The sequence below is a fragment of the Aquarana catesbeiana genome, linkage group LG13 (genome assembly GCF_042186555.1).
Source record: "Aquarana catesbeiana isolate 2022-GZ linkage group LG13, ASM4218655v1, whole genome shotgun sequence".
NCBI classification, from domain to species: domain Eukaryota; kingdom Metazoa; phylum Chordata; class Amphibia; order Anura; family Ranidae; genus Aquarana; species Aquarana catesbeiana.
This window is the reverse complement of record NC_133336.1, coordinates 60,975,402-61,000,823: the sequence shown is the minus strand read 5'-3', so window position 1 is coordinate 61,000,823 and position 25,422 is coordinate 60,975,402. Positions and strand designations below refer to the sequence as shown.

Sequence of the window (25,422 nt, the reverse complement as noted above, 5' to 3'; positions counted from 1 at the left end):
TATGGAAAAGCCCCTTAGACATCCCTGAGGAAGAACAAGTCTCAAAACGTGTTGGGCATCTGGGCAGATATTTTTCTTTGTTGAAAACATACTGTCCGTCTCCCTGAGGGGAGGATGAATATCAGCATATACAACATAAGGGGATTTTATTTGACATTTTAAGTACAGTTTACAAATATGGCCTGGATAGGTTTTCTGTATTATTGCAATAAATGTAGTAGAATTGTTTCTCATTCGTGTGTAATTTTGTCTGTATGCCCACGAAAATCCCCACCAGCCAACACTATGTTCCCAATGACACCTATTTCTATTTAAACACGACTTGTCCTGGTGAAAAAAGTGATGAGCAACCCAAAATGTTGCAAATGTCCCCAGGACCACCGGGACAATCTTAGATGGGGACATTTGTTGCAGTGACAACAGTCTAAGAGGGTTTTCTCTTCCTTCCTGTTGTGTCTCCAGGACAGAAAGTGAAGGGAAATCTCTCCAATGGAAAGGAAAAAGGTCTTAACTTTTCTAAATTCTGCCAAAACTAACATGGTTATAGAGTTTCAGCTTACTACTTGACGTAATAGTCAACCACTAGAGGGAGCAAATACAAAACTATATATGAAAGTCATCAACATATGAGAACAGCAAATTTTTTTTTTTTTTTTTTTTTTTTTTTTTTTTTTTTTACACACACACACACCTTTTCAACTTTCCATGTATTAAATCTTATGCCCTTGTCGTTTTAACTTTGGATAGTAAAACGTGTTTTTTCTGCCAGTAGATAGCCTAGGCTTATGACATCATGCACAGCTCTCTCTCTCACTCTCATGAGAGTTTGCCAGGAAGAGAGGGGGGATGAGTCATAAGAGGGCCAATGAGAGCTGCAGGGCTGGAGGTGTGTGTCTGTGTAAATCCAGGAAGTGAAAAGGCAGCAGCTTCAGCTGCCCACAGTTAAAATGGCTGCAGCCAGACTCGGAGGAAGATTTCTGCAGCATATTTGGCAAATACAGAATCACAGTATATATAAAATAACATGCAAAGTGGTTGGAGGTGCAGCTCCTCTTTAATTTATTTCAGTAATTCTATTCAAAAAGTGAAACTCATATTATAGAGATTCATTACACACACAGCGATATATTTAAAGCATTTCTTTCTGTTAATTTTGCTGATTATGGCTTACAGCTAGTGAAAATAAAAAATTCTCGGAAAATAAGAATATTACATAACACTAGAAAAAAAAAAAAAGTTTTTTTTCACCACTTCTGGACTGCCCACTGTAATATTATATATATATATATATATATATATATATATATATATACACATATATATATATACATACATACATATATATATATATATATATATATATATATACATACATACATATATATATATATATATATATATATATATATATATATATATATATATACACATACACACACACACACACACACACATACATATATATATACACACACACACACACACACACACATACATACACATATATATATATATACATATACACACACGTCATTACTTTGACGTTCGAGCTAGCGGCCATAAACTCAGTATTTTTTTAAACAGCGGGTTCGCCAGGGGATCACTTCTATGGGCAGCGTGAGAGGTGCTCCCCAACCTCCTAAGTAGTTTTCCCAACTTACCCCCCAAAAAAATCACCTGATTTTATCACCTGTGTATCACCTGAAATACCTGGCTGATCCTGCCAACTATACCCCCCCCCCCCCCCACGTCTGTAAACAGACCACAATAATCATGGCTGCTGAGCCCCTGAAATCTTGGTCTGTTTGCATGATTCCATAAGCCACAACCTGCCATCAGTCTCCTTCTCCCCCCTCCTCCCTGTCTCTGCTCTACCAGTGCCCACCCCACTCCTGCTGCTCTCATTTCACATATTACATGCTGCCATCCACTCTGCAGCATTATACTAATTGTCCCTGTTGCTGTGTAACGTAAAAAAAAAAAAAAAAACCTGCAGGATTGTACCTGTATATCTCTGCTCCTGCCACTCAGCTGATTGTTGGCGGCTCGGGGCTCTACATCTCCGCTCTCCTCCTCCCCAGCTGATGTCAGCGGGAGGGCTCGGCCCTGCCCACTGCAGCTGTGAGTCGGAGAGACAAGCCAGGAAAGAAATCAGCTTAGCGCCGGGAGTGGAGCTCATACAGGTACAATCCTGCAGTTTTTTTACAGAACACAGGCACAGGGACAATTAGTATGATGCTGCAGATGATGGCAGCATGTAACAAAAGTGGGGTAACAGCCACTTTAAGTGTAATTGTCTTTTTGACTTTGGACTTGATAAAACACAGTGGACCAAAAACAGATGACATGGCTTCCCAAATCATCACTGGACTGTGGAAAATTTTGCATTTCATTTGGAAGTCAAGGTCCCATAGTCTGGAGGAAGAGTGGAGAAGCACAGAATCCAAGTTGCTTGAGGTCCAGTGTGAAGTTTCCACAATCAGTGATGATTTGGGAAGCCATGTCATCACTCTGCGTGTAACGCATCTATATAAAATATGAGTTTCGCTTTTTGAATTGAATTGATATAAAATTAACTTTTTGATGATATTCCAATTTTTTGAGATGCACACACATCTCTCTCTATATATATCTATATCTAATCTGGTGGATGTTAGAGCCCCACAGATGCTCAATAGGGTTTAGGTCTGGAGACATGCTTGGCCAGTCCATCACCTTTACCCTCAGCTTCTTTAGCAAGGCAGTGGTTGTCTTGGAGGTATGTTTAGGGTCGTTATGTTGGAATACTGCCCTGCAGCCCAGTCTCCGAAGGGAGGGGATCATGCTCGGTTTCAGTATGTCACAGTACATTTTGGCATTCATGTTTCCCTCAATGAACTGTAGCTCCCCATTGCTGACAGCACTCATGCAGCCCCAGACCATGACACTCCCACCACCATGCTTGACTGTAGGCAAGACACACTTGTCTTTGTACTCCTCACCTGGTTCCACCACACACGCTTGACACCATCTGAACCAAAGTAGTACATCTTGGTCTCACACTCCAGTAATCCAAGTCCTTAGTCTGCTTGTCTTCTGTGAACTGTTTGCGGGCTTTCTTGTGCATCATCTTTAGAAGAGGCTTCCTTCTGGGATGAGAGCCATGCAGACCAATTTGATGCAGTGTGCTGCGTATGGTCTGAGCATTGACAGGCTGACCCCCCACCCCTTCAACCTCTGCAGCAATGCTGGCAGCACTCATACGTCTATTTACCAAAGACAACCTCTGGATAGGATGCTGAGCATGTGCACTCAACCTCTTTGGTCGACCATGGCGAGGCATTTTCTGAGTGGAACATGTCCTGTTAAACCGCTGTATGGTCTTGGCCTTAGCGTTAGGGTCTTGGCAATCTTCTTATAGCCTAGGCCATCTTTATGTAGAGCAACAATTCTTTTTTTCAGATCCTCTGAGAGTTATTTGCCATGAGGTGCTATGTTGACCTTCCAGTGACCAGTATGAGAGGGAGAGCGATATCAAAATTTAACACACCTGCTCCCCATTCACACTTGAGACCTTGTAACATGAATGAGTCACATGACACCGGGGAGGGAAAATGGCTAATTGGGCCCAATTTGGACATTTTCACTTAGGGGTGTACTCGCTTTTGTTGCCAGCGGTTTAGACATTAATGGCTGTGTGTTGAGTTATTTTGAGGGGACAGAAAATTGACACTATTATACAAGCTGTACACTCACTACTTTACATTGTAGCAAGGCGTCATTTCTTCAGTGTTGTCACATGAAAAGATATAATAAAATATTTACAAAAATGTGAGGGGTGTACTCACTTTTACGAGATACTGTACTTGTAGAAACATTGGATAACTGGTTGTAGACAGCCATAGAGATTGTGAATTGAGGCAAAGAAGTGTCTGACCAAGGGTCTAATTGACTATGTATACAATGAGACTCACCAGTGTATGACCAGCTTTAGTAACATTAGAAGACATTAATCCAAATATAAGACCAGCACTGCCAAGCCTAAACATTGTGAGAATAAAGCAAGTGTACTGAACACAACCCTGTTTTCAGCAGGCTGTATCCCAATTATGTAGCCCTGAAGGTTAATTTCATGAAGAAAATCTGTTCTCTCCAACAATACTTGATGACAGATTCATAGAAACCCAACGGCCCACCATTCGAAAGGTTATTTTTAAGATGTCGGCTGAAGAGTTTACATAATTTACATACTTATTACAGCTTGCCAAGTAAAAACTGGATACAAAAGTGAGCGCTGGTTACTCTATAATCTCTAGAACACTAGACGAGATTCTTAAAATGTTTGTCTCTTAGCAACAAATGTCTCATGCTGGATCTCCAACAAACTCAACTGGCTTGGCAGGAGGAAGCCCATTTAACCTGCTTAATATTACGAGATCGCTATCTACCACTTGACAAAATGAACACACTTGGAGACAGAAAAACACTTATTAGAGCCATGTTTAGAGAAGAAGTGCCAAGAGATCTGGCTTTCTGGTCTGCAGACATCAAAGTGTCGACAAAGCTACATATCCAGATCATAGGTTCTCATGCACACGCAATTTTAAAAACGCAGCTTTTATGGGCGTCTAGCATTTCTTTTCTGCCTCTAAATGCCCCTCCATGTTGGCCTATGTGTCTATGCACACATAGGAGTTGAGGCAGAAAAAAAAAAAAAACCACTTCCAACATGTCCAGAAGCAGCTGCGTATTGGCAGGAAGAAAAAAAAACATGTTTAAACGCGCATTAACAATAGGCTTAACATGTGCTTGAGCATTAATTCATTTAAATGGCTGGAATTCTGACCAAAGCAACGAATGAATGCCCAAGAGCTTGACACTTCTAAACGCATTTACACTCATCAAGCATTTTTACTGCAAAAACATGGTGGACGAGAGGAAAGGTGTTTAGTGCAGGTTAGCTAACGCCCTGTCTGCATGGGCCTAAGAGTAGAAAGAATTTCATTCATAATTACTAAGCTCCAAATCTGATAAGCAGAACAGGTTCAACATCACCAGATATAACTGGCTCAAAGGGAAGTTATAGTCTTGTTTTTAAGATATACATTAAGGTTAGCAGCTTACTGTCAACATTCTTATCAATGTGTGAACCTTGTGCATAGTTCGCTACTCTGGATTTACACGCGAGAAACCATTTTTACTCATTACACATGGAGTCTCTGCTTTCTGCTTGGCAGTGCTGCACAGGGATTGTGCGCTTCACTGTTCCTCTCTCTCAAAGCAAGTTTATGAGTAAAGTCTGACGGATTGAAAACAAGACCTGCTATAGGGTAAAGCCCAACTGAAGTCTTCGAGGTTTTTAGCATTTCATAGTCGTGTTAACCCTTCTCTTAGGATGTGTGACAGATTTTGCTTGGAAATAAAGAATAATTCCAGGTATAACTAGATTATAGATAGCTACATTGGTCCAGCTTTTTACCAATGTAATGTTGTATACACTATACCTGGCTAATGCCCCTGAAAGCTGGAAATCACTGAACACCACACCGCTACACTTGATCTACACTTGCTTCCGGGTCCTGGGCAGTGCAGCTGCACTCCTGCTTACTGAAAACAAGAGGTTGGCCGCTAGGTACATGCGCCATTCTGAAATGCTCTGCATTTTCTGAATGAGTGCAAAGCGTTGTCTGACTGGACGGGGTGGAGACACAAGGTGGGGACACCACCCTCTCCACCTTGTGCAATTCAGAAAATGCTTTGCATTATTTCAGCAAATACAAAGCATTCTCTGAATAGTGCCTATGCTGAGCGGCCGACCTGGAAACAAGTGGAGATCACTAGAGAATCGGTGTCTGTTTCGGTGATCTCCAGTTTCCAGGGTCATCAACCGGGTATGGTTTATACATACATCAAAGCTGGACGATGCAACTATGTACAATATAGTAATGCCTGGAATAATTCTAATGCCGCGTACACACGAGCGGACTTTCCGGCATACTTGGTCCGGCGTACCGGAGTCCGTCGGACAATTTGATCGTGTGTGGGCTCCAGCGGACTTTGTTTTCTCAAAAGTTTGACGGACTTAGATTTGAAACATGTTTCAAATCTATCCGACGGACTCGAGTCCGGTCGAAAAGTCCGCTCGTCTGTATGCTAGTCCGACAGACAAAAACCAACGCTAGGGCAGCTATTCAGCTATTGGCTACTGGCTATGAACTTCCTTGTTTTAGTCCGGTCGTACGTCATCACGTACGAATCCGTCGGACTTTGGTTGATCGTGTGTAGGCAAGTCCGTTCATTCGGAAAGTCCGTTGTAAAGTCCGTCGAAAAGTCCGACGGGCAAAGTATGCCGTAAAGTCCGGTCGTGTGTACGCGGCATTAGAAATACCTGCTGTGACAATAATGAGGTCAGGGTACTCCAAACTGACTCTGGAATGGAAGTCATATTTAAAATTTATAATTCAGTTATCAAATTGTAAGACTGAACAACTTAGTTTTAGACTCAAGCAGGCTATCAAATTCTTTTAAAACCATTTAGGCTAGAACAGGGCAGTCAGTTTGGAATAAAAATCTGCAAAACCTCTTGGTCCCTTTCACACGAGAGGTTCGATAGGGTCCAGCTGTTTGATTTTCAGCCAGACCTGATCGGACCCTCCATTCACCTCCATGGGCAGTTGACTTGAGTCCGTTTACGAACGGCTACCTCCAGGTCCAATAAAAAAATTAAAAACCCCCCAAAGAACAGAAGGGGATCCGGCTGGCCATATCAAAGGGCAGTCGGGTGAAAATGGACAGCCAGTCTGTTTAAATCTGGTTGCTCATAGAGCAGAGCAGGCTCGGTCTGCTCTGCATAAGCGGAGCAGACATGGCCCTGGCATTCAGCTCAGCAGGGGATCAGTGGAGAGATCCCCTGCTGAGCAAAATCCAAGCCTGTGTGAGAGTGTCCTTAAACTGATGTCAAAAGCATGCTACATTTGCCCAAAAAATATAGGCCTTGACATGACATACTGAACAGCTCCTGTAAAAGGAATGGGGTCAGTAAGACTATGAGAAAGGAAGTTGGTAAAAGAAAAGTATGGGAATCATGAAAAAAAAAAAAAAAAAAAAAAAATTATAATTACCTAGGTGGATGCATTGCTGATCTCTCAGCTCTCGGCCCGCAAAGAGCTGGTGTCAGTCACTGGCTCTCTGCTCTGCCATTCCAGTGCTCACTAGAGTGCAGGGCTGTGGAGGGGGCAGGAGGGAGCTTCCTGCCCAAGCCATATGGTCGGGAATCTTTTTAGAGCTTGGACCGGCTCTGTGACGTCAGCTGTTGGCAGGCTTTAGCCCGCTGTAAGCTAAAAATGAGTCACAGGAGTGCACAACAAACTAAACTCCTGTGATCCATAGGGGAAGTACAGCAAAAAAATCTTTGGCTATACTTCTCCATCAATACAAAGTTTGCTTGGCTGCTTCAATAAAATTTGTTTTAATATTAAAAAAAGGGGGGGGGGGTGTTCCATTTGAAAAAAAAAAATCCCTTGCCTCATGTCCCATTGACACCTGTCAACAGGAAAGAAACAAGGGGAAATCTCATCAGGAAGGAAGGTCTGTTACTCACCAGAAAAAAAAAAAAAAAAAAAAAAAAAAAAAAAGTTTTGGCTGGAGTAATGCTCCAACAACAAATCCAAGAGGAGGGGCTCTGAGTTATTAAACTGAAGAGTTTCATGCATAAGTATACTACAGTAGAACCCTTTCTTTGGGCACACCACAGAACGACGCAAGAGCAAACCTAACTAGGATATCCTTACTTTCCTTGATACAGCTCCAGTTGAGCTACAGATTATGCAGCTGAATCTGCCCGCACTTAAATATATCTTTCTTGGAACCTATATCGTGGCAATTGATAAATCTTATAGCAGACTAATACTAACCACCTTCTTCTACTCTTCTCCTTTCCTTCTCACTTTAAAACTACATTAAGTGCCGGTTCACACAGGGGCGGCACGACTTGCAGGTCGCCTCAGCGAGGCGACCTGCAAACGACTTCTGAGGCGACTTGCAAAACGACTTCTGTATAGAAGTCTATGCAAGTCGCCCCAAGTCGCCCCCAAAGTAGTACAGGAACCTTTTTCTAAGTCGGAGCGACTTGCGTCGCTCCTATTAGAACGGTTCCGTAGCACAGAACGGGAGGCGACTTGTCAGGCGACTAGGTCGCCTGACAAGTCGCCCCTATGTGAACCGAGCCTAAAGGTAATGTATCAATATTCTACATATATTTTATATTCAGGAATTTAAAACAGGCAAGAAATTTGGATGAATCTTACACATCTACTTGCAGTCAGGAGATGATGTCCTTAGCTGATTTAACACCAGGCTTTCCAGAGTGATTTACTGCTATGCTGTAAGACTACAGTACTTTCACACTAAGGTGCTTTACAGGCGTTACAGCGCTAAAAATAGTGCCTGCAAAGCGCCTCTCCTGTCACTCCAGTGTGAAAGCACAAGGGCTTTCACACTGTAGTGGTGCGCTTGCGGGACTTTAAAAAAAAAAAAAAAAAAAGTCCTGCAAGCAGCATCTTTGAGGCGCTTTAGGAGCGGTGTATACCACTGAAATCAATTGGCAGCACAGCCGAATCGGAGCTTTTAACCCTTTTTCGGCCGCTAGCATAGGTTAAAAAGCGCACCACTAGCAGCCGATAAGCGTCGGTAAAACGACGGTAAAGTGCCGCTAAAATGACGATAAAAATAAAGTGCCCTAACTATACTGGACAGTCCATGTTATTTGATCTCCTGCTGTTTGGGTCCACACGACAGCTACACAGCTGAATAATTTAGAGGACGACACACCCTTCCCATCTTCTAGCAAATATGGACAGGCATGTTTTTTTTTCTGCTTTACACAGACAGTTAAAAATGAACAAGGCAGTGCTGGGCTTTCATATTAGAAAGCCTAGTATGACTGAACAAGGAAGTACCCAAGAATACATTTTTATTTGGTAAATAAAAAAAAAAAAAAAAAAAAGAAGTTAGGAACACTTAATGGATAAAAGTTCTGGCACATGGTTGGCTTCCATGAACCCAGATTTGCTGGGCAACATTTACCCTTTTAGAAAAGCACCAAAAAAGAGTCCCCGAACCAGGAAAAATACAGAGTACAACAGGTTGAGAAATCAATATTCACAATCATATCTTACGGTGTAAAATAAATGGGAAATACCGCGCTCAAACAGAAAAACTATCTAAAGGTAAGCAGCAGCTAGAATGCAAGACACACACATAAAGAAACATAAAAAGAAAAAGTAGAGCGCTGAACAATATATAATAAACAATATGTGATAACAAAAATTCTAATGAAAGAAAATAATGTTTGATATCACCATAATATAAACTAATGAAAAACATGAGAATCTATCCCAATATAAAGATCATAGGTGGATGTACAGAAACAATGAAACGTCCAAAACTCAGTGCAAATCAGGTAAATTACATATAGTTCATAAATCACACAAATGTGCATAGATGAGTAAAAACTTGGAAATAATGCGTGATACACCACCACCAAATAAATTGCACACTTACCAGAAGGCAAGCTGATAGAGCTTGCGGCTATATACCAGCTAGGGCCTTTGTCCAGGGGATTCTGGGGCAAGAACTCCAAGATGGTCAAAATGGTAGAGGAGAGATATAGAGCGGATGGCCAGATTGGCTCGATCGTGCAATGTTCACGGATTATGCTCAGATGTCACTCAAAAAATGAAAAAAGGAGCTCTCCATAGTGTAAATCAGATTGGTAACATGTAGTAGGAATTAAAAAAACACAATTACAATGTATGTAGATAAAAACCGCAACAGGTAGCCGGCCCGGCTTGCGAACGTGCGTTCGCTCAGAAGCACAAACGCTATGACGTCAGCACGTCAAATCCTCCCGAAACGCATTTCATCATATAACGAAAAGTGCCCCAAGACGACAATGACGAAACGCGCATCGGGAGGATTTGACTTGCTGACATCATCGCGTTTGTGCTTCTGAGCGAACGTTCACAAGCCGGCCACCTATTGCTGTTTTTATCTACATACATTGTAAGTGTGTTTTTTAATTCCTATTAAATGTTGCCAATCTGATATACACTATGGAGAGCTCCCTTTTTCATTTTTTGGGTGACATCGGAGCATAATCCGTGAACATTGCACGATCGAGCCAATCTGGCCATCCGCTCTATATCTCTCCTCTACCATATTGACCATCTTGGAGTTGTCGCCCCAGAATCCCCTGGATAAAGGCCCTGGCTGGGTATATAGCCCGCAAGCTCTATAAGCGTGCCTTCTTGGAAGCGTGCAATTTGGTGTTCGGTGCACAGTTGGTGGTGGTGTATCACGCATTATTTCCAAGTTTGTATTCATTTACTCATCTATGCACATTTGTGTGATGTATGGACTATATATAATGTGCCTGATTTGCACTGAGTTTTGGACGTTTCATCGTTTCTGTACATCCACCTATGATCTTTATATTGAGATAGATTCTCATGTTTTTCATTAGTTTATATTATGGTAATATCTTACAGTGTAACAGTGAACTTACCTGTAATACAAATTTTTGATCTATGTACTTTTTGGCAACACTGGGCTGAAATTCTTGGCTTTCCAAAAACCTTATGAAAAATTCATATACAAGCTGAAAAGAAAAAAAAAAAGAAAAAATTGGTGAATCAACTTGTACGAGTTTACCGTGCCGACTCTAGAATACAACCAATAATACTGGGTAAGGGTTACAGAGGAAAGCATTTAACAGTAGCAGTACAAAATACGAACACCAGAAGTTTACCGAACTGCTTTAAATTTATTAGACTCCATTCACACCCGAGTGGTCTGAAGGGATTTAATGCTCAACATCAGGATTCCCATTATATTCAATAATGCATATTAACACCTGGGTGTCATGTCACTTAAAGTAACACTGATATCCTTATTCTCCAAAAATAATTTATACACATCCACTACTTGACGGCCCAGTATTCTATTTTTTTTTTATACTGCGTTTTTTGCCTCCTTGTAACATCTTCTGGGAGCTTCCAAACTCTTCTACCCCACCTCACTTATGTTTGGAATGAGCAGTGCATACTTAGTTTTTCCTTAAGACCCCTTTCACACTGGAGCGCTTTGCAGGTGTTACAGCGCTAAAAATAGCGCCTTCAAAGCGCCTTGAAAGAGCCGCTCCTGTCTCTTCAGTGTGAAAGTGACAACAGGCAAATGCCTAGAAAACCTCATGGGAATGTGAGGGTGGATAATAATCACTGAGTGAATAAATTTTGTAGGAGTGCTAAGCAATATACATACACACTGTAAAAATAAATATAGCTGAAAATAATATCAAATAAATAGGACACAGATATTGTAAACTATGTCCTTGTGGAAAAGTCAATATTACATGACCCAATCAATGACAGGTGAGTATCTCGAATATCTATAGGAATAATATTGTGACAAATCTGTGATAAAAAACTAAACCATAATTGATATAAGAAAATAATAAAGGAATAAAGGAAAAAACCTAAAAAAAAATCTAAAAAAAATACATAGCTAAACAAGAACAGTATTGATTAAAGTCCATCCGTGTTAAATTAACATGCAAAAAAAAATGGCTTGTCTCCAAGTGCTCTGTGAAATATTGTAACAAAATCTTGCTGTGGTGAAGAATAGAGTGCGTAGACAGACCTCCACCTCTTGGAAAAATTACTGCCTCTTACCAGATAGAGATGGTCTCTTAATTATAGGAGACCCAAGGGGCGGATGGCTGCAACCCCAGCCAGGGATCTTAAAGCAGGCACTCAGTGTCCAAGTCCAGGGACTCTCTCCAACCAGCCTCAGCAAATATGGAAATGTCACCATGCAAAAAACAAAGTGCTCCACATAGCATAAAACCCAGCGCTTTATTGAATAAAAATTAAAGGTTGCACTTACAGAAACAATGTTGTTTAAAACGTATGAGAAAAAAAGCCGGCCGGCTCCCAGATAACCGGTGTCTTCCGGGTGTGTGGATCGCGGTGTCGTCGGGACGTAGCTCCTCCTCCCTACGGCGTTTCGTCACAACAGGACGTTGTCCCTGGCTGGGGTTGCAGCCATCCGCCCCTTGGGTCTCCTATAATTAAGAGACCATCTCTATCTGGTAAGAGGCAGTAATTTTTCCAAGAGGTGGAGGTCTGTCTACGCACTCTATTCTTCACCACAGCAAGATTTTGTTACAATATTTCACAGAGCACTTGGAGACAAGCCATTTTTTTTGCATGTTAATTTAACACGGATGGACTTTAATCAATACTGTTCTTGTTTAGCTATGTATTTTTTTTAGATTTTTTTTTAGGTTTTTTCCTTTATTATTTTCTTATATCAATTATGGTTTAGTTTTTTATCACAGATTTGTCACAATATTATTCCTATAGATATTCGAGATACTCACCTGTCATTGATTGGGTCATGTAATATTGACTTTTCCACACGGACAAAGTTTACAATATCTGTGTCCTATTTATTTGATATTATTTTCAGCTATATTTATTTTTACAGTGTGTATGTATATTGCTTAGCACTCCTACAAAATTTATTCACTCAGTGATTATTATCCACCCTCACATTCCCATGAGGTTTTCTAGGCATTTGCCTGTTGTCACTTTTAATCTTTAGCGCGACTTTTTGATTTTTATATGATTTATGGTTTACTACTTTATAGTCGCAGCTTATACCAATTAGTGTAAGCGCAATATCTGTTTTTTACTCTTCAGTGTGAAAGCCTGAGTGCTTTCACACTGAAGTGGTGCGCTGGCAGGACGGTAAAGGAGCGGTGTGTATACCGCTCCTGCCCAACGAAATCACTAGGTATAGCCGCGCTGCCCATTAACTACCGCGGGTAGTTTTAACCCTTTTTCAGCCGCTAGCAGAGGTTAAAAGCACCCCGCTAGCAGCCGAATACCTCCGCAAATACGACAGTAAAGCGCCGCTAAAAATAACGCCGATTTACCGCCGACACCGCCCCATTGTGAAAGGGGTCTTAAAGAATGTTGCGCTGTCTTTTTAAACGACCAATTCAAAAAATGTCTAAGTGCTCAATTATAAAGAAGAATCAGAAGTTCATATATAAAAAAATTCAAATATCCAATCAAAAATGTTTTTATATAACAAATTTGAAATTTTATTTAATTATTGGTAAAGGTGCTTTTTTTTAATATTCAGCGCATGTTGGTTGCAGTCATGTGCACAGTTCTGTGTACACTATAAACTCCATAGTCTATACTCCCTAGGCCATCTCAGGAGCAAGCAACAGATTGTGGCTACATTCCTACATACAGTAAGACTGTGGAGAACAAATGTAGACATCCTCTAAGAAGAAGTCTGATCACAGCAACAAAAAATTCATTTTGAGATTTTGATGATGGAGAGCAATAAAAAGGTACTTTTGCGCTACTTGAATAGACAGATACATATTTTTTTTTTTAACCAGAGAGTTTAGTGTCACTTTAAAGTCTGTCGCTTGAAAGAGTTTGAGCCTCTTTGGGACAAAGTGGCGCATTTTGGGGCCCTATAGACATCTTGCCTCTCCTCCTCCTAGTAATCAGCTTTCAATTGGCTAAAACAAATCTCCCGAAAAATGTCCAGAAAAAAACGTAAAAAGGAGATGACAGAAAAAAAAAAAAAAAATTTCCATCAAGTCTGCCCTTTCTTTTTCCCTTATACACGTTTTTGTATTTTTTTTTTTGTTTTTATTTTTTTTTTGGTGAACTTTGAGTATACAGTGCCTTAAAGTATAAATACCCCTTCAAATTTTACAGATTTTGTCATGTTACAACCAAAAGTGTAAATGTATTTTATTGGGATTTTATGTGATAGGCCAACACGAAACACCCAATACGAGGACAATATGCGACCGGTCTAAACTATGTGGCATGTTCACCAATGCCAGGAGCATGGCAGGCAAGATGGGTGAACTAGAGATACTGTTGTACGAGGAGGATTTGGATTTTGTGGGAATTTCAGAGACCTGGTTCAACAGCTCTCATGATTGGCTGGCAAACATTCAAGGGTATACCCTTTACCGCAAGGATAGGGAGGGTAAAAAAGGGGGAGGGGTATGCCTATATATCAAGAATAATGTACAAGTGAATGTGAGAGATGACATCACTAAGGGAGCTAGGGAGGAGGTGGAATCCTTATGGGTAGAGCTCCAAAGGGATGAAGCTAAGGGGAAAATAATACTGGGAGTATGCTATAGGCCCCCTAACCTGAGGGAGGAAGTGGAGACGGATCTCCTATCACAAATTGGATTAGCAGCAAGGATGGGAAGTGTTATCATAATGGGGGATTTTAATTATCCAGACATAGACTGGGTGGAGGGAACCGCGCATTCATTTAAGGCTCGCCAATTCCTTAATGTCTTGCAGTTCAATTTTATGGGTCAGATGGTAGACGCACCAACTAGAAATAAAACATTACTGGATCTACTGATTACCAACAATACAGACCTGATCACGGATGTGGAAATACGGGGCAATTTAGGTAACAGCGATCACAGGTCAATTAGTTTCAGTATAAATCACACAAATAGGAAACATGAAGGGAACACAAAGACACTGAATTTCAAAAGAGCCAACTTCCCTAAACTACAAACCTTGCTAAAAGGCATAAATTGGGATAAAATATTAGGAACAAAGAATACGGAGGAGAGATGGGTTTGCTTTAAGAGCATATTAAATAAGGGCATTAGCCAATGTATCCCATTGGGTAATAAATTTAAAAGAGCGAACAAAAATCCTGGATGGCTTAACTCCAATGTAAAAATGCATATAAAAGCAAAGCAGAAGGCCTTCAAAAAATACAAGGTTGAGGGATCATCCTCAGCATTCAGACTTTATAAAGAATGCAACAGGAAATGTAAGGGTGCAATTAGGACGGCTAAGATAGAACATGAAAGACACATAGCGGAGGAGAGCAAAAAAAATCCCAAGAAATTCTTTAAGTATGTAAACAGTAAAAAAGGGAGGACAGACCATATTGGCCCCATAAAGAATAAGGAAGGACATCTGGTTACAAAGGATGGGGAGATGGCAAAGGTATTGAATTTATTCTTCTCCTCAGTCTTCATGAGTGAATCAGGGGGCTTCAGTAACCAAAACTGCAGTGTTTATCCTCATGACACAACACAGGAAGCACCTCCATGGTTAACAGAGGACGGAATTAAAATTAGACTTGAGAAACTTAACATTAATAAATCACCGGGACCAGATGGCTTGCATCCAAGGGTACTTAGGGAACTCAGTCAAGTGATTGCCAGACCGTTGTTCCTAATTTTTACAGATAGTCTACTGACTGGAATGGTACCAGCTGATTGGAGAAAAGCCAATGTAGCACCAATATTTAAAAAGGGCCCAAAATACATCCCTGGGAATTACAGACCAGTTAGCCTAACATCAATAGTATGTAAACTCTTGGAGGGGATGATAAGGGACTATATACAAGATTTTAGTAATAAGAACGGTATCATTAGCAGTAATCAGCATGGATTCATGAAGAATCGTTCTTGCCAAACCAATCTATTAACCTTCTATGAGGAGGTGAGTTGCCATCTAGATAAAGGAAGGCCCGTAGACGTGGTGTATCTGGATTTTGCAAAAGCATTTGACACAGTTCCCCATAAACGTTTACTGTACAAGATAAGGTTCATTGGCATGGACCATAGGGTGAGTACATGGATTGAAAACTGGCTACAAGGGCGAGTTCAGAGGGTGGTGATAAATGAGGAGTACTCGGAATGGTCAGGGGTGGGTAGTGGGGTTCCCCAGGGTTCTGTGCTGGGACCAATCCTATTTAATTTGTTCATAAACGATCTAGAGGATGGGATAAACAGTTCAATCTCTGTATTTGCAGATGATACTAAACTAAGCAGGGCAATAACTTCTTCGCAGGACGTGGAAACCTTGCAAAAAGACCTGAACAAATTAATGGGGTGGGCGACTACATGCCAAATGAGGTTCAATGTAGAAAAATGTAAAATAATGCATTTGGGTGGCAAAAATATGAATGCAATCTATACACTGGGGGGAGAACCTCTGGGGGAATCTAGGATGGAAAAGGACCTGGGGGTCCTAGTAGATGATCGGCTCAGCAATGGCATGCAATGCCAAGCTGCTGCTAACAAAGCAAACAGAATATTGGCATGCATTAAAAGGGGGATCAACTCTAGAGATAAAACGATAATTCTCCCGCTCTACAAGACTCTGGTCCGGCCGCACCTAGAGTATGCGGTCCAGTTCTGGGCACCAGTCCTCAGGAAGGATGTACTGGAAATGGAGCGAGTACAAAGAAGGGCAACAAAGCTAATAAAGGGTCTGGAGGATCTTAGTTATGAGGAAAGGTTGCAAGCACTGAACTTATTCTCTCTGGAGAAGAGACGCTTGAGAGGGGATATGATTTCAATTTACAAATACTGGACTGGTGACCCCACAATAGGGTTAAAACTTTTTCGCAGAAGAGAGTTTAACAAGACTCGTGGTCACTCATTAAAATTAGAAGAAAAGAGGTTTAACCTTAAACTACGTAGAGGGTTCTTTACTGTAAGAGCGGCAAGGATGTGGAATTCCCTTCCACAGGCGGTGGTCTCAGCGGGGAGCATTGATAGCTTCAAGAAACTATTAGATAAGCACCTGAATGACCGCAACATACAGGGATATACAATGTAATACTGACACATAATCACACACATAGGTTGGACTTGATGGACTTGTGTCTTTTTTCAACCTCACCTACTATGTAACAAAGTGGCACATAATTGTGAAGTGGAAGATGATAAATGGTTTTCAATTGTTTTTACAAATAAATATCTGAAAAAAAGTGTGGCATGCATTTGTATTCAGTCCCCCCTGAGTCAATACTTATTTTCTTTAAATAAATTTGCAAAGATTTCAAACAAACCTCTTTCCCGTTGTCATTGTGGTATTGCTTGTAGAATTTTGAGGAAAATAATGAATTGAATCCATTTTCGAAAAGGCTGTATGCAACATTCAAAATGTGGAAAAAGTGAAGCGCCGTGAACACTTTCCGCATACACTGTATTTGGCTCCATCCATCTTCCTATCTGACCAGATTCCCTGTCCCCGCTGAAGAAAAGCATCCCCACAACATGATGCTGCCACCACCATGTTTCACGGTGGGGATGGTGTGTTCAGGGTGAAATGCAGTTTTGGTTTTTCTCCACTAGCGTTTTGCTTTTAGGCCAAAAAAAAAAAAAAATTTGGTCTCATCTGACCAGAGCACCTTCTTCCACATATTTGCTGTGTTCCCCATATGGCTTCTTGCAAACTGAACTTTTTATGGCTTTCTTCTTGTCCCTCTTCCATAAAGGCCAGATTTGTGGAGTGAACGTCTAATAGTTGTCCTGTGGACAGATTCTCCCACCTGAGCTGTGGATCTCTGCAGCTCCTCCAGAGTTACCATGGGCCTCTTGACTGCTTCTATGATTAATGCTCTCCTTGCCCGACCGGTAAGTTTAGGTGGACGGCCATGTCTTGGTAGGTTTGCAGTTGTGCCATACCATTCCACAGTGCTCCTTGAGATATTCAAAGCTTGGGATATTTTTTTTATAAACCGACCCTGCTTTAAAACTTTATTCCTGACTTGTCTGGTGTGTTCCTTGGCTTTCATGATGCTGTTTGTTCACTAAGGTTCTCTAACAAACCCCTGAGGCCTTCACGGAATAGCTGTATTTATACTGAGTTTAAATTACACACAGGTGGAATCTATTTACTAATTAGGTGACTTCTGAAGGCAATTGGTTCCACTAGACTTTAGTTAGGGGTATCAGAGTAAAGGGGCCAGAGTACAAATGCACGCCACACTTTTCAGAGATTTGTAAAATAAACTGTAAACCATCATTTTCCTTCCACTTCATTATTATGTGCCACTTTGTGTTGATTGATAACATGAAATCCCAATACATTTACGTTTTTGGTTGTAAGATGACAAAATGTGGAAAATTTCAAAGGGGTATGAATACTTTTTCAAGGCACTATAGATCTATGTTCGTCCCAAGCAGGTTTGAAGCCACTTACTGTTGACTGACTCACTACCTCTGCCAGAAGTCTATTTCAAGCATCAACTACCTTTTCAGTAAATATAACTTTCTAAGATTAGTTTTGAACTTTCCTCCTGATAGTTTGAGGTCATGTCCCCCGTGTTCTTGATAAAAAGCATGCAAAAAAAAAATGCTTGAAATTGGGGTGAAAATGCTCACATGAGTGAGCATACTTTCACTCCAAAACTCAAGTTTACGTTAATCCAACCCTTCCCATGTAAGAAGCTGACTTAAAAAAAAAAAAATTAATTAGAATTCAACCCCAGTCCACACCTGGTCTCTGTTATCGCCTAGGCAAGAATGACTTGTACTATTGCTGCAGCCTCATGGAATATCTACTGTACGGCACACAACCCAGGGGGCATCGACATCCATACAGCAGCAGGAGGGCTGACCTTGTGGCTGCATCATCAGAAAGCCGGCTGTAAGAAGCCAGTAAAGACAGCAGTCTTCCCGAGGACGTAAGAGGAAATCATGGCAAAGTGGGAGCTGGCATGAGACACAGTTTCAGCAGGACAGTGCTGGATTTACTGGGTGGGAGAATATGCCAATTAAAGCAGCATGACAGGTAGCAGGAGATAAGAAAAGAAAAATGAGCAGGGGAAATTACATTCCTCTGAAGTTTAGGAGAGGCAGAACAGTTCTTACTGCTCATAGGTAGTAGATAAACTACAATCATTCTTTGAGTGCACTACATTAACCTTAATGGATCTCATTAAACCTTCTAAAAAAAACGGATGGAAAAAAAGTTTAGAGTCTAGGTGAAGCCAAGTCCTGTAGTGCACCACGGAAAACCGGCCAACCAACTCACAGATCTAGGCACTCCATTGTCAGCAATGGGAAAACTTCTTGCACACTGTTTTTTTTTTGCTGTAATCTCTATACCGTTTCCCACATACAGTATCTCAAAAAAGTGGGTACACCCCTCACATTTTTTGTACGTTTTATTATATCTTTTCATGTGACAACACTGAAGAAATGACACATTGCTACAATGTAAAGTAGTGAGTGTACAGCTTGTATAACAGTGTAAATTTGCTGTCCCCTCAAAATAACTCAACACACAGCCATTAATGTCTAATACCGCTGGCAACAAAAGTGAGTACACCCCTAAGTGAAAAATTCCAAATTGGGCCCAAAAGTGTCAATATTTTGTGTGGCCACCATTATTTTCCAGCACTGCCTTAACCCTCTTGGGCACGGAGTTAACCAGAGCTTCACAGGTTTCCACTGGAGTCCTCTTCCACGCCTCCCTGACATCATGGAGCTGGTGGATGCTCAAGACCTTGCGCTCCTCCACCTTCCATTTCAGGATGCCCCACAGATGCTCAATAGGGTTTACGTCTGGAGACATGCTTGGCCAGTCCATCACCTTTAGCCTCAGCTTCTGTAGCAAGGCAGTGGTTGTCTCAGAGGTGTATTTGGGGTCATTCTGTTGGAACACTGCCCTGCGGCCCAGTCTCCGAAGGGAGGGGGATCATGCTCTGCTTCAGTATTTCACAGTACATGTTGGCATTCATGGTTCCCTCAATGAACTGTAGCTCCCCAGTGCCGGAAGCACTCATTCAGCCCCAGACCATGACACTCCCACCATGCTTGACTGTAGGCAAGACACACTTGTCTTTGTACTCCTCAGCTGGTTGCCGCCACACATGCTTGACACCATCTGAACCAAATACGTTTATCTTGGTCTCATCAGACCACAGGACATGGTTCCAGTAATCCATGTCCTTAGTCTGCTTGTCTTTAGCAAACTGTGTGGCTTTCTTGTGCATCATCTTCAGAAGAGGCTTCCTTCTGGGACGATAGCCATGCAGGCCAATTTGATGCAGTGTGCGGCGTATGGTCTGAGCACTGACAGGCTGACCCCCCATCCCTTCAAGTCCTGCAGCAATGCTGACAGCACTCATACGTCTATTTTCCAAATGCAACAACTGGATAGGACACTGAGCACGTGCACTCAACTTCTTTGGTCGACCATGGCGAGGCTTGTTCTGAGTGGAACCTGTGATGTTAAACCACTGTAAGGTCTTGGCCACCATGTGGCAGCTTAGTTTCAGGGTCTTGGCAATCTTCTTATAGCCTAGGCCATCTTTATGTAGAGCAACAATTCTTTTTTTTTTCAGATCCTCAGAGACTTCTTTGCCATGAGTTGCCATGTTGAACTTCCAGTGACCAGTATGAGAGAGTAAGAACGATAACACCAAATTTAACACACTAACGAGCTACATGACACCATGGAGTGAAAGTGGATAATTGGGCCCAATTTGGACATTTTCATTTAGGGGTGTACTCACTTTTGTTGCCAGCGGTTTAGACATTAATGGTTGTGTGTTGAGTTATTTTGAGGGGACAGTGCATTTGCACTGCTGTACACTCACTACTTTACATTGTAGCAAAGTGTCATTTCTTCAGTGTTGTCACATGAAAAGATATAATAAAACATTTACAAAAATGTGAAGGGTGTACTCACTGTTGTGAGATACGGTACATAAGATCTAATGTAATCAAAGTGTTAATATCAACAAGTTTATCTCAACAGACAATCAGGCTTCAATCCGATTAGGGAAGTTGAAACCGATCGGCGATACATCATGCCAGAATGGCAGAAGTTGCAAGCACAAGGTTCAAGGAAGTTGGTTGGGTGAAAACTGGAGGTTCTCTGAAATCCGACTACAATGATTTACACAGATTTCAAAACAAGAGTACATTATAGCTTTAACGTAGCTGTGGTGTTGCTGGACAGCACTAACATGCACCGACTGGTTTACTTGTAAGGGCCTTACAGCCAGCCCAGAACACTTTGGGGTTGATTTACTAAAACTGGAGTGCAAAATCTGGTGCAGATGTGCGTGGTAGCCAATCAGGAGTGTCAAAAGTAATCAAAAGTGATTCTAAACACACACACACACTTTAAATTACATTGTCCCTTCTATTTATGTATGTGGGTGATGGCACTGTAATGATAAAAAAACAAAAAAAAAATCTAAGTATTTTTTTCAAATCGATATACAGCTGTTCTATAACCCAGCTCTTTCCCAGCCTGTCTGCAGGGAAACAAGTAGGAGGAGCCTCTAGTCCCCTGCTGCTGGTCACAAGTTCAAAAAAAAAAAAGCAGCTTTTGAAAAACAGTAAAAATAAATAAATATCAATAAAACTTTTTTTTAAATTGGCATACAAACATATTTGAAATCAAATCTATTATTTTTTGGCAAAAACATGGTGTGGGCAGATTTCTGACAGTCACAGGCTGTGCCTGTCCCTCCAGCCTGTGCCTTACAACAACAGGGAAAAGAAGCCTCCAATAATCTACATGTAATATCCCTCCCCCATTGTGTATAGCTGGTTAGTGAGCATGAAGGAGAAGGGAGTGGGTCAGTGTTGGCAAACCTTGGCACCCCAGATGTTTTGGAACTACATTTCCCATGATGCTCATGCACTCTGCAGCATAGTTGAGCATCACTGCATAGCTAAAAATCTGGGATGCCAAGGTTCACCATCACTGGTCAGTGGGCTGTCATTTACCTCCGTGATATGCCCACATGTGTCACTTGGGCTGCTCAGACGTGATAGTGAGGAAATGCTCAGCATAAAAACTCACTGAAAACTGAGCAAGTGCAGAGTTGCCACCACAGCTGCAAAATCCCTAGCTGAATTGGGAACAGAAGGTGAAAATGGAGAGCTGCAGAATCAACCAGGTTTTTTTTTTTTTTTTTTGCTGAACGCAGAAAACGAATCCCATAGTGACTGAGTGAGTATAAACCGCACGGAATACAGTATTTATTGATGGTTATTTTAATGATGTGGGTTTAGTGATACTTTAAAGTGTTACTAAACCCACAACAGTAAAATCAGTCTGTATATGCAGTAAAGCATGCTTGTTATACTCACTGTGGAACCTAAGGGGTTAATCATCCGCATTGTGGAAAATGGCTGTTTGATCCTGTCTTCTCTGATTCTTCCCTCTTTTATAGTCCCCCCCCCCCCCCCCCCAAAGAAAAATAGTATATTAAAGCTCACTAGTCTTTAAATGGGATTGGTTTTCCTTTTAGCTTCCCCCCCCCTATTTTCACCCAGTAATGCTGCAAACAAAACTGTCCCCTAGGTGGCTACACTTGGTAATCCACTGTATCTATGGAAAGCAAGTATGTCTACCTTTGTTCGTCCCCATTACAAAGGGGAGGTGATGGAATTAGTGGTTGCCGCAAAATGGATGACATTTGTTTTGCTTCCAGTTTATCGCACAGAAAAAGACAAGGACAATGCATTTCTGGGAAAATCAACTGGTATTTTCTGTACTTGTTAAAAGTGTTCTAACCTGAAAAAGAAAACCAATGCAGCCACCCCAGATAAACTGCATTTTATAAAATTTTTGTTCTTGGGTTTAAGCTCAGCTGAAAAAAAATGTGCTTACATTTAAAATTTGCACAATTGTGTTAAGAAAGTCCATAAATGGAACAGGAACAATGATGCATACAGCTATAGACCCATCTTTGTGCCACTCTATTATAGGGAGTTTAATCCATCTTCCTGTTCAGCACTCAGCAAAGTGTATGGTAATGTTTAGACTACAAGGAGCTTTATATGGCAAAAGCCTGTTACTGGGAGCGACAACTCCTGCTCTATTTTTGCCTTCACTCATATACTAAATAAACCTGACAAACTGCTATCAATGTACTGTATTCATTCTGCCTAGCTAAGCAAAGACCTTCAGACATGTGCACACCCTGTACATAAGCAGTAATGTTCTCTTTGTGGCCAGTGGATATTCTGTGCCTTTGTGCCACAATCTCACCAACAGGGCTGTAGCTGCATTTCCTTTTTTTTATTCCTTCCACAGATAGTGAAAAGTGCTCAGGCACAGCCTAGAACAGTTACCATCTCTGCCTCCTAATGGTAACAGACAAAGGAGGACAGACTAGATTTTGCAATATTGTGACCAAAAACATTATAATTCTCCAAATATTGCACTGCATAGAACACTCAACCTGAACACTTACCTGCTATTATAAACTCTAGTATACGCTGCCCAAAGTGTAAGCCAACTCTAAATCTCAAAAATGGTGTTAAAAGCAAAATAAGTATTTATTAAAATATATAACTCCTAACGCAATGTCAAACATACAAGGTGAGAAGTTACTTATGCTCAGCAGTCAAAAATTGCAAAACTAAGAGGACCATATACAACAGAGAGTTGCTATTCCCTACATGCTCTATACAGCAAGGTCACTCCACACTGCAATCTACAGTCCATTCATAAATGAAGGCTGCGGTATGTTCTACAAGTTTTCGTTGCCTAACGCAGAGGGGAAGGGTTCAGTTACATGACTAATCTGGCCCCCTGGCAAGCTTTCTTCTCTTCCTCTGTCACCAGACAGGTCCGGTCACAAAATTTCCGCCCCTGTTCCACGTTGGTTTGCTTCCCGATGGCCACAGGACGCTCAGAGGACTTGGAAATCACTCTCACATGCCCCATGGATGGTGCTGAATCCGAGGATGCTGTGGCATGGCCCCTTCCCTGCTTCTGATGAGCCCTTTATATTACATCATCATGTAAGTGATTCTTAATCCTTGTGCTATTAAATTAATTTTAACCTCTACACTTAGGTGGCGCCTCCCTTTTCTTCCCCTTTCGTCTTTGATGCAGAGCTGGCTGTACTGGGAGGATAGCTGCCGCCTCCTATTTCTTACTTCACATGGACACATATACATAATGTATATACTACTTATGGATTAATGGACTAATCTTGGACTATTTGTGAACCATTTTGTACATATTACCCTTTGATTCAGCTCTCACTTTAAACCAGGATATATTGTTTTTTTTGTAGAATTTCTGTATCACCTGAGGCCAGTCATTTCACTGGGTATATGTAGGTGTTTACAACCACTTTAAGGGGCAGTATGGTTGCACCACTGCTTTTTAAATAGCCTCTAAAATGTCTCTCAAATGGTGCATGTCGTCAACTCGTTCCAATTCTCTTACCATTCTACCTATTGTGGATCTATGTGCTCAGTAGCTGGAAAAAGAAGGCAGATTTTCCTACATTTGCCCATACAAATGGATAGGTTGAATGGTTTGTTTCCATTTGTAACGCCATACATGTGAGTATTGTACACATTGTGCCATTGACATTTCACTTTGGGGATTATATTGACTGCATACTTATGCCCTGTACACACGGTCGGATTTTCCGATGGAAAAAGGGTGATCGAATTGTGTTGTCGGAAATTCCGATTGTGTGTGGGTTCCATCGGACTTTTTCCGTTGGAATTTCCGACACACAAAGTTTGAGAGTCAGATAACATTTTCCGACAACAAAATCCGATCGTTTAAATTCCGATCGTGTGTACACAAACCCGACGCACAAAGTGTCACGCATGCTCCGAATAAATTAGGAGACGAAAGCTATTGCCCCATTTATATTCCCGAAGTACATGTTTTACGTCACCCGCGTTCAGAGCGATTGGATTTTCCAACAACTTTGTGGACCGTGTGTATGCAAGACAAGTTTGGCCCAAAATCCAGCGGAAAAAATCCGATGGATTTTGTTGTCGGAATTTTCAATCAATGTCTGATCGTGTATACAGGGCATTAGTGTTTTTAACATGTTGCATTTTTGAGTTCAAGAGTTGAGTTACATCTCTGAGCTGTGTAAAATGTGATCCCTAACAGACATTTGCAAATTGAATGATTAAGGCTGCTTTCACACTGGGGCGGCGGTCTATTAGCTGTAAAGCGCTGCTAGTTTTAGCGGCGCTTTACCGCTGTTTAAGCAGCGCTTTTCAGCCACTAGCAGGGCGCTTTTAACCTCCAAAAAGGGGTTAAAAGCACCCGTGTTGCGGCGCTTCTGAAGTGCTGCTCATTCATTCCAATGGTGGGGCGGTGTAGGAGTGGTGTATACACCGCTCCTACACTGCCCCAAAGATGCTGCTTGCAGGACTTTGTTTTCCGTCCCACAAGCGCACCGCCTCAGTGTGAAGGGCACTCGGGCTTTCACACTGGGGAGGCATGAGAGGCAGTTTTCAGGCACTATTTTTAGCACTAAAATGCCTGAAAACTGCTTTAGTGTGAAAGTAGCCTTAGCGTATTAAGAAAGTATTCCAATACCTGTAAATGAGGCCATGATGCTTCGAGAGTTGGTTCATCTTCTTCGGGATCAAACTCATTGCTGTCACTCGGAGGGAGAGTCCTAAATATATTGCAGGATACCTTGAGAAAGAAAAAAATACAATCAAATCAGTTTGTTTTTCCAAATAAGGTGAAACGGTTTTGCACTTTTAGCAAGTCCTTACTTTGGATTTAGGTTATAAAATGTATGAGGAATTCATTGTCACTTCAA

General features: G+C 41.4%; 1 protein-coding gene across 4 annotated transcripts in view; it reads right to left on the bottom strand.

The window, feature by feature from the left end:
• PPP2R5E (protein phosphatase 2 regulatory subunit B'epsilon) overlaps positions 1–25,422 on the bottom strand; it is a 193,718-nt gene that overhangs the window by 64,474 nt on the left and 103,822 nt on the right. For all 4 annotated transcript variants that reach the window (XM_073610767.1, XM_073610766.1, XM_073610763.1 and 1 more), the window contains exons 4-5: positions 25,191–25,292; positions 10,544–10,636 (exon numbers count right to left, since the gene is read on the bottom strand). In XM_073610767.1, coding sequence (XP_073466868.1) covers positions 10,544–10,636; positions 25,191–25,292 — 195 coding nt within the window. The remainder of the gene's footprint in view (positions 1–10,543; positions 10,637–25,190; positions 25,293–25,422) is intronic.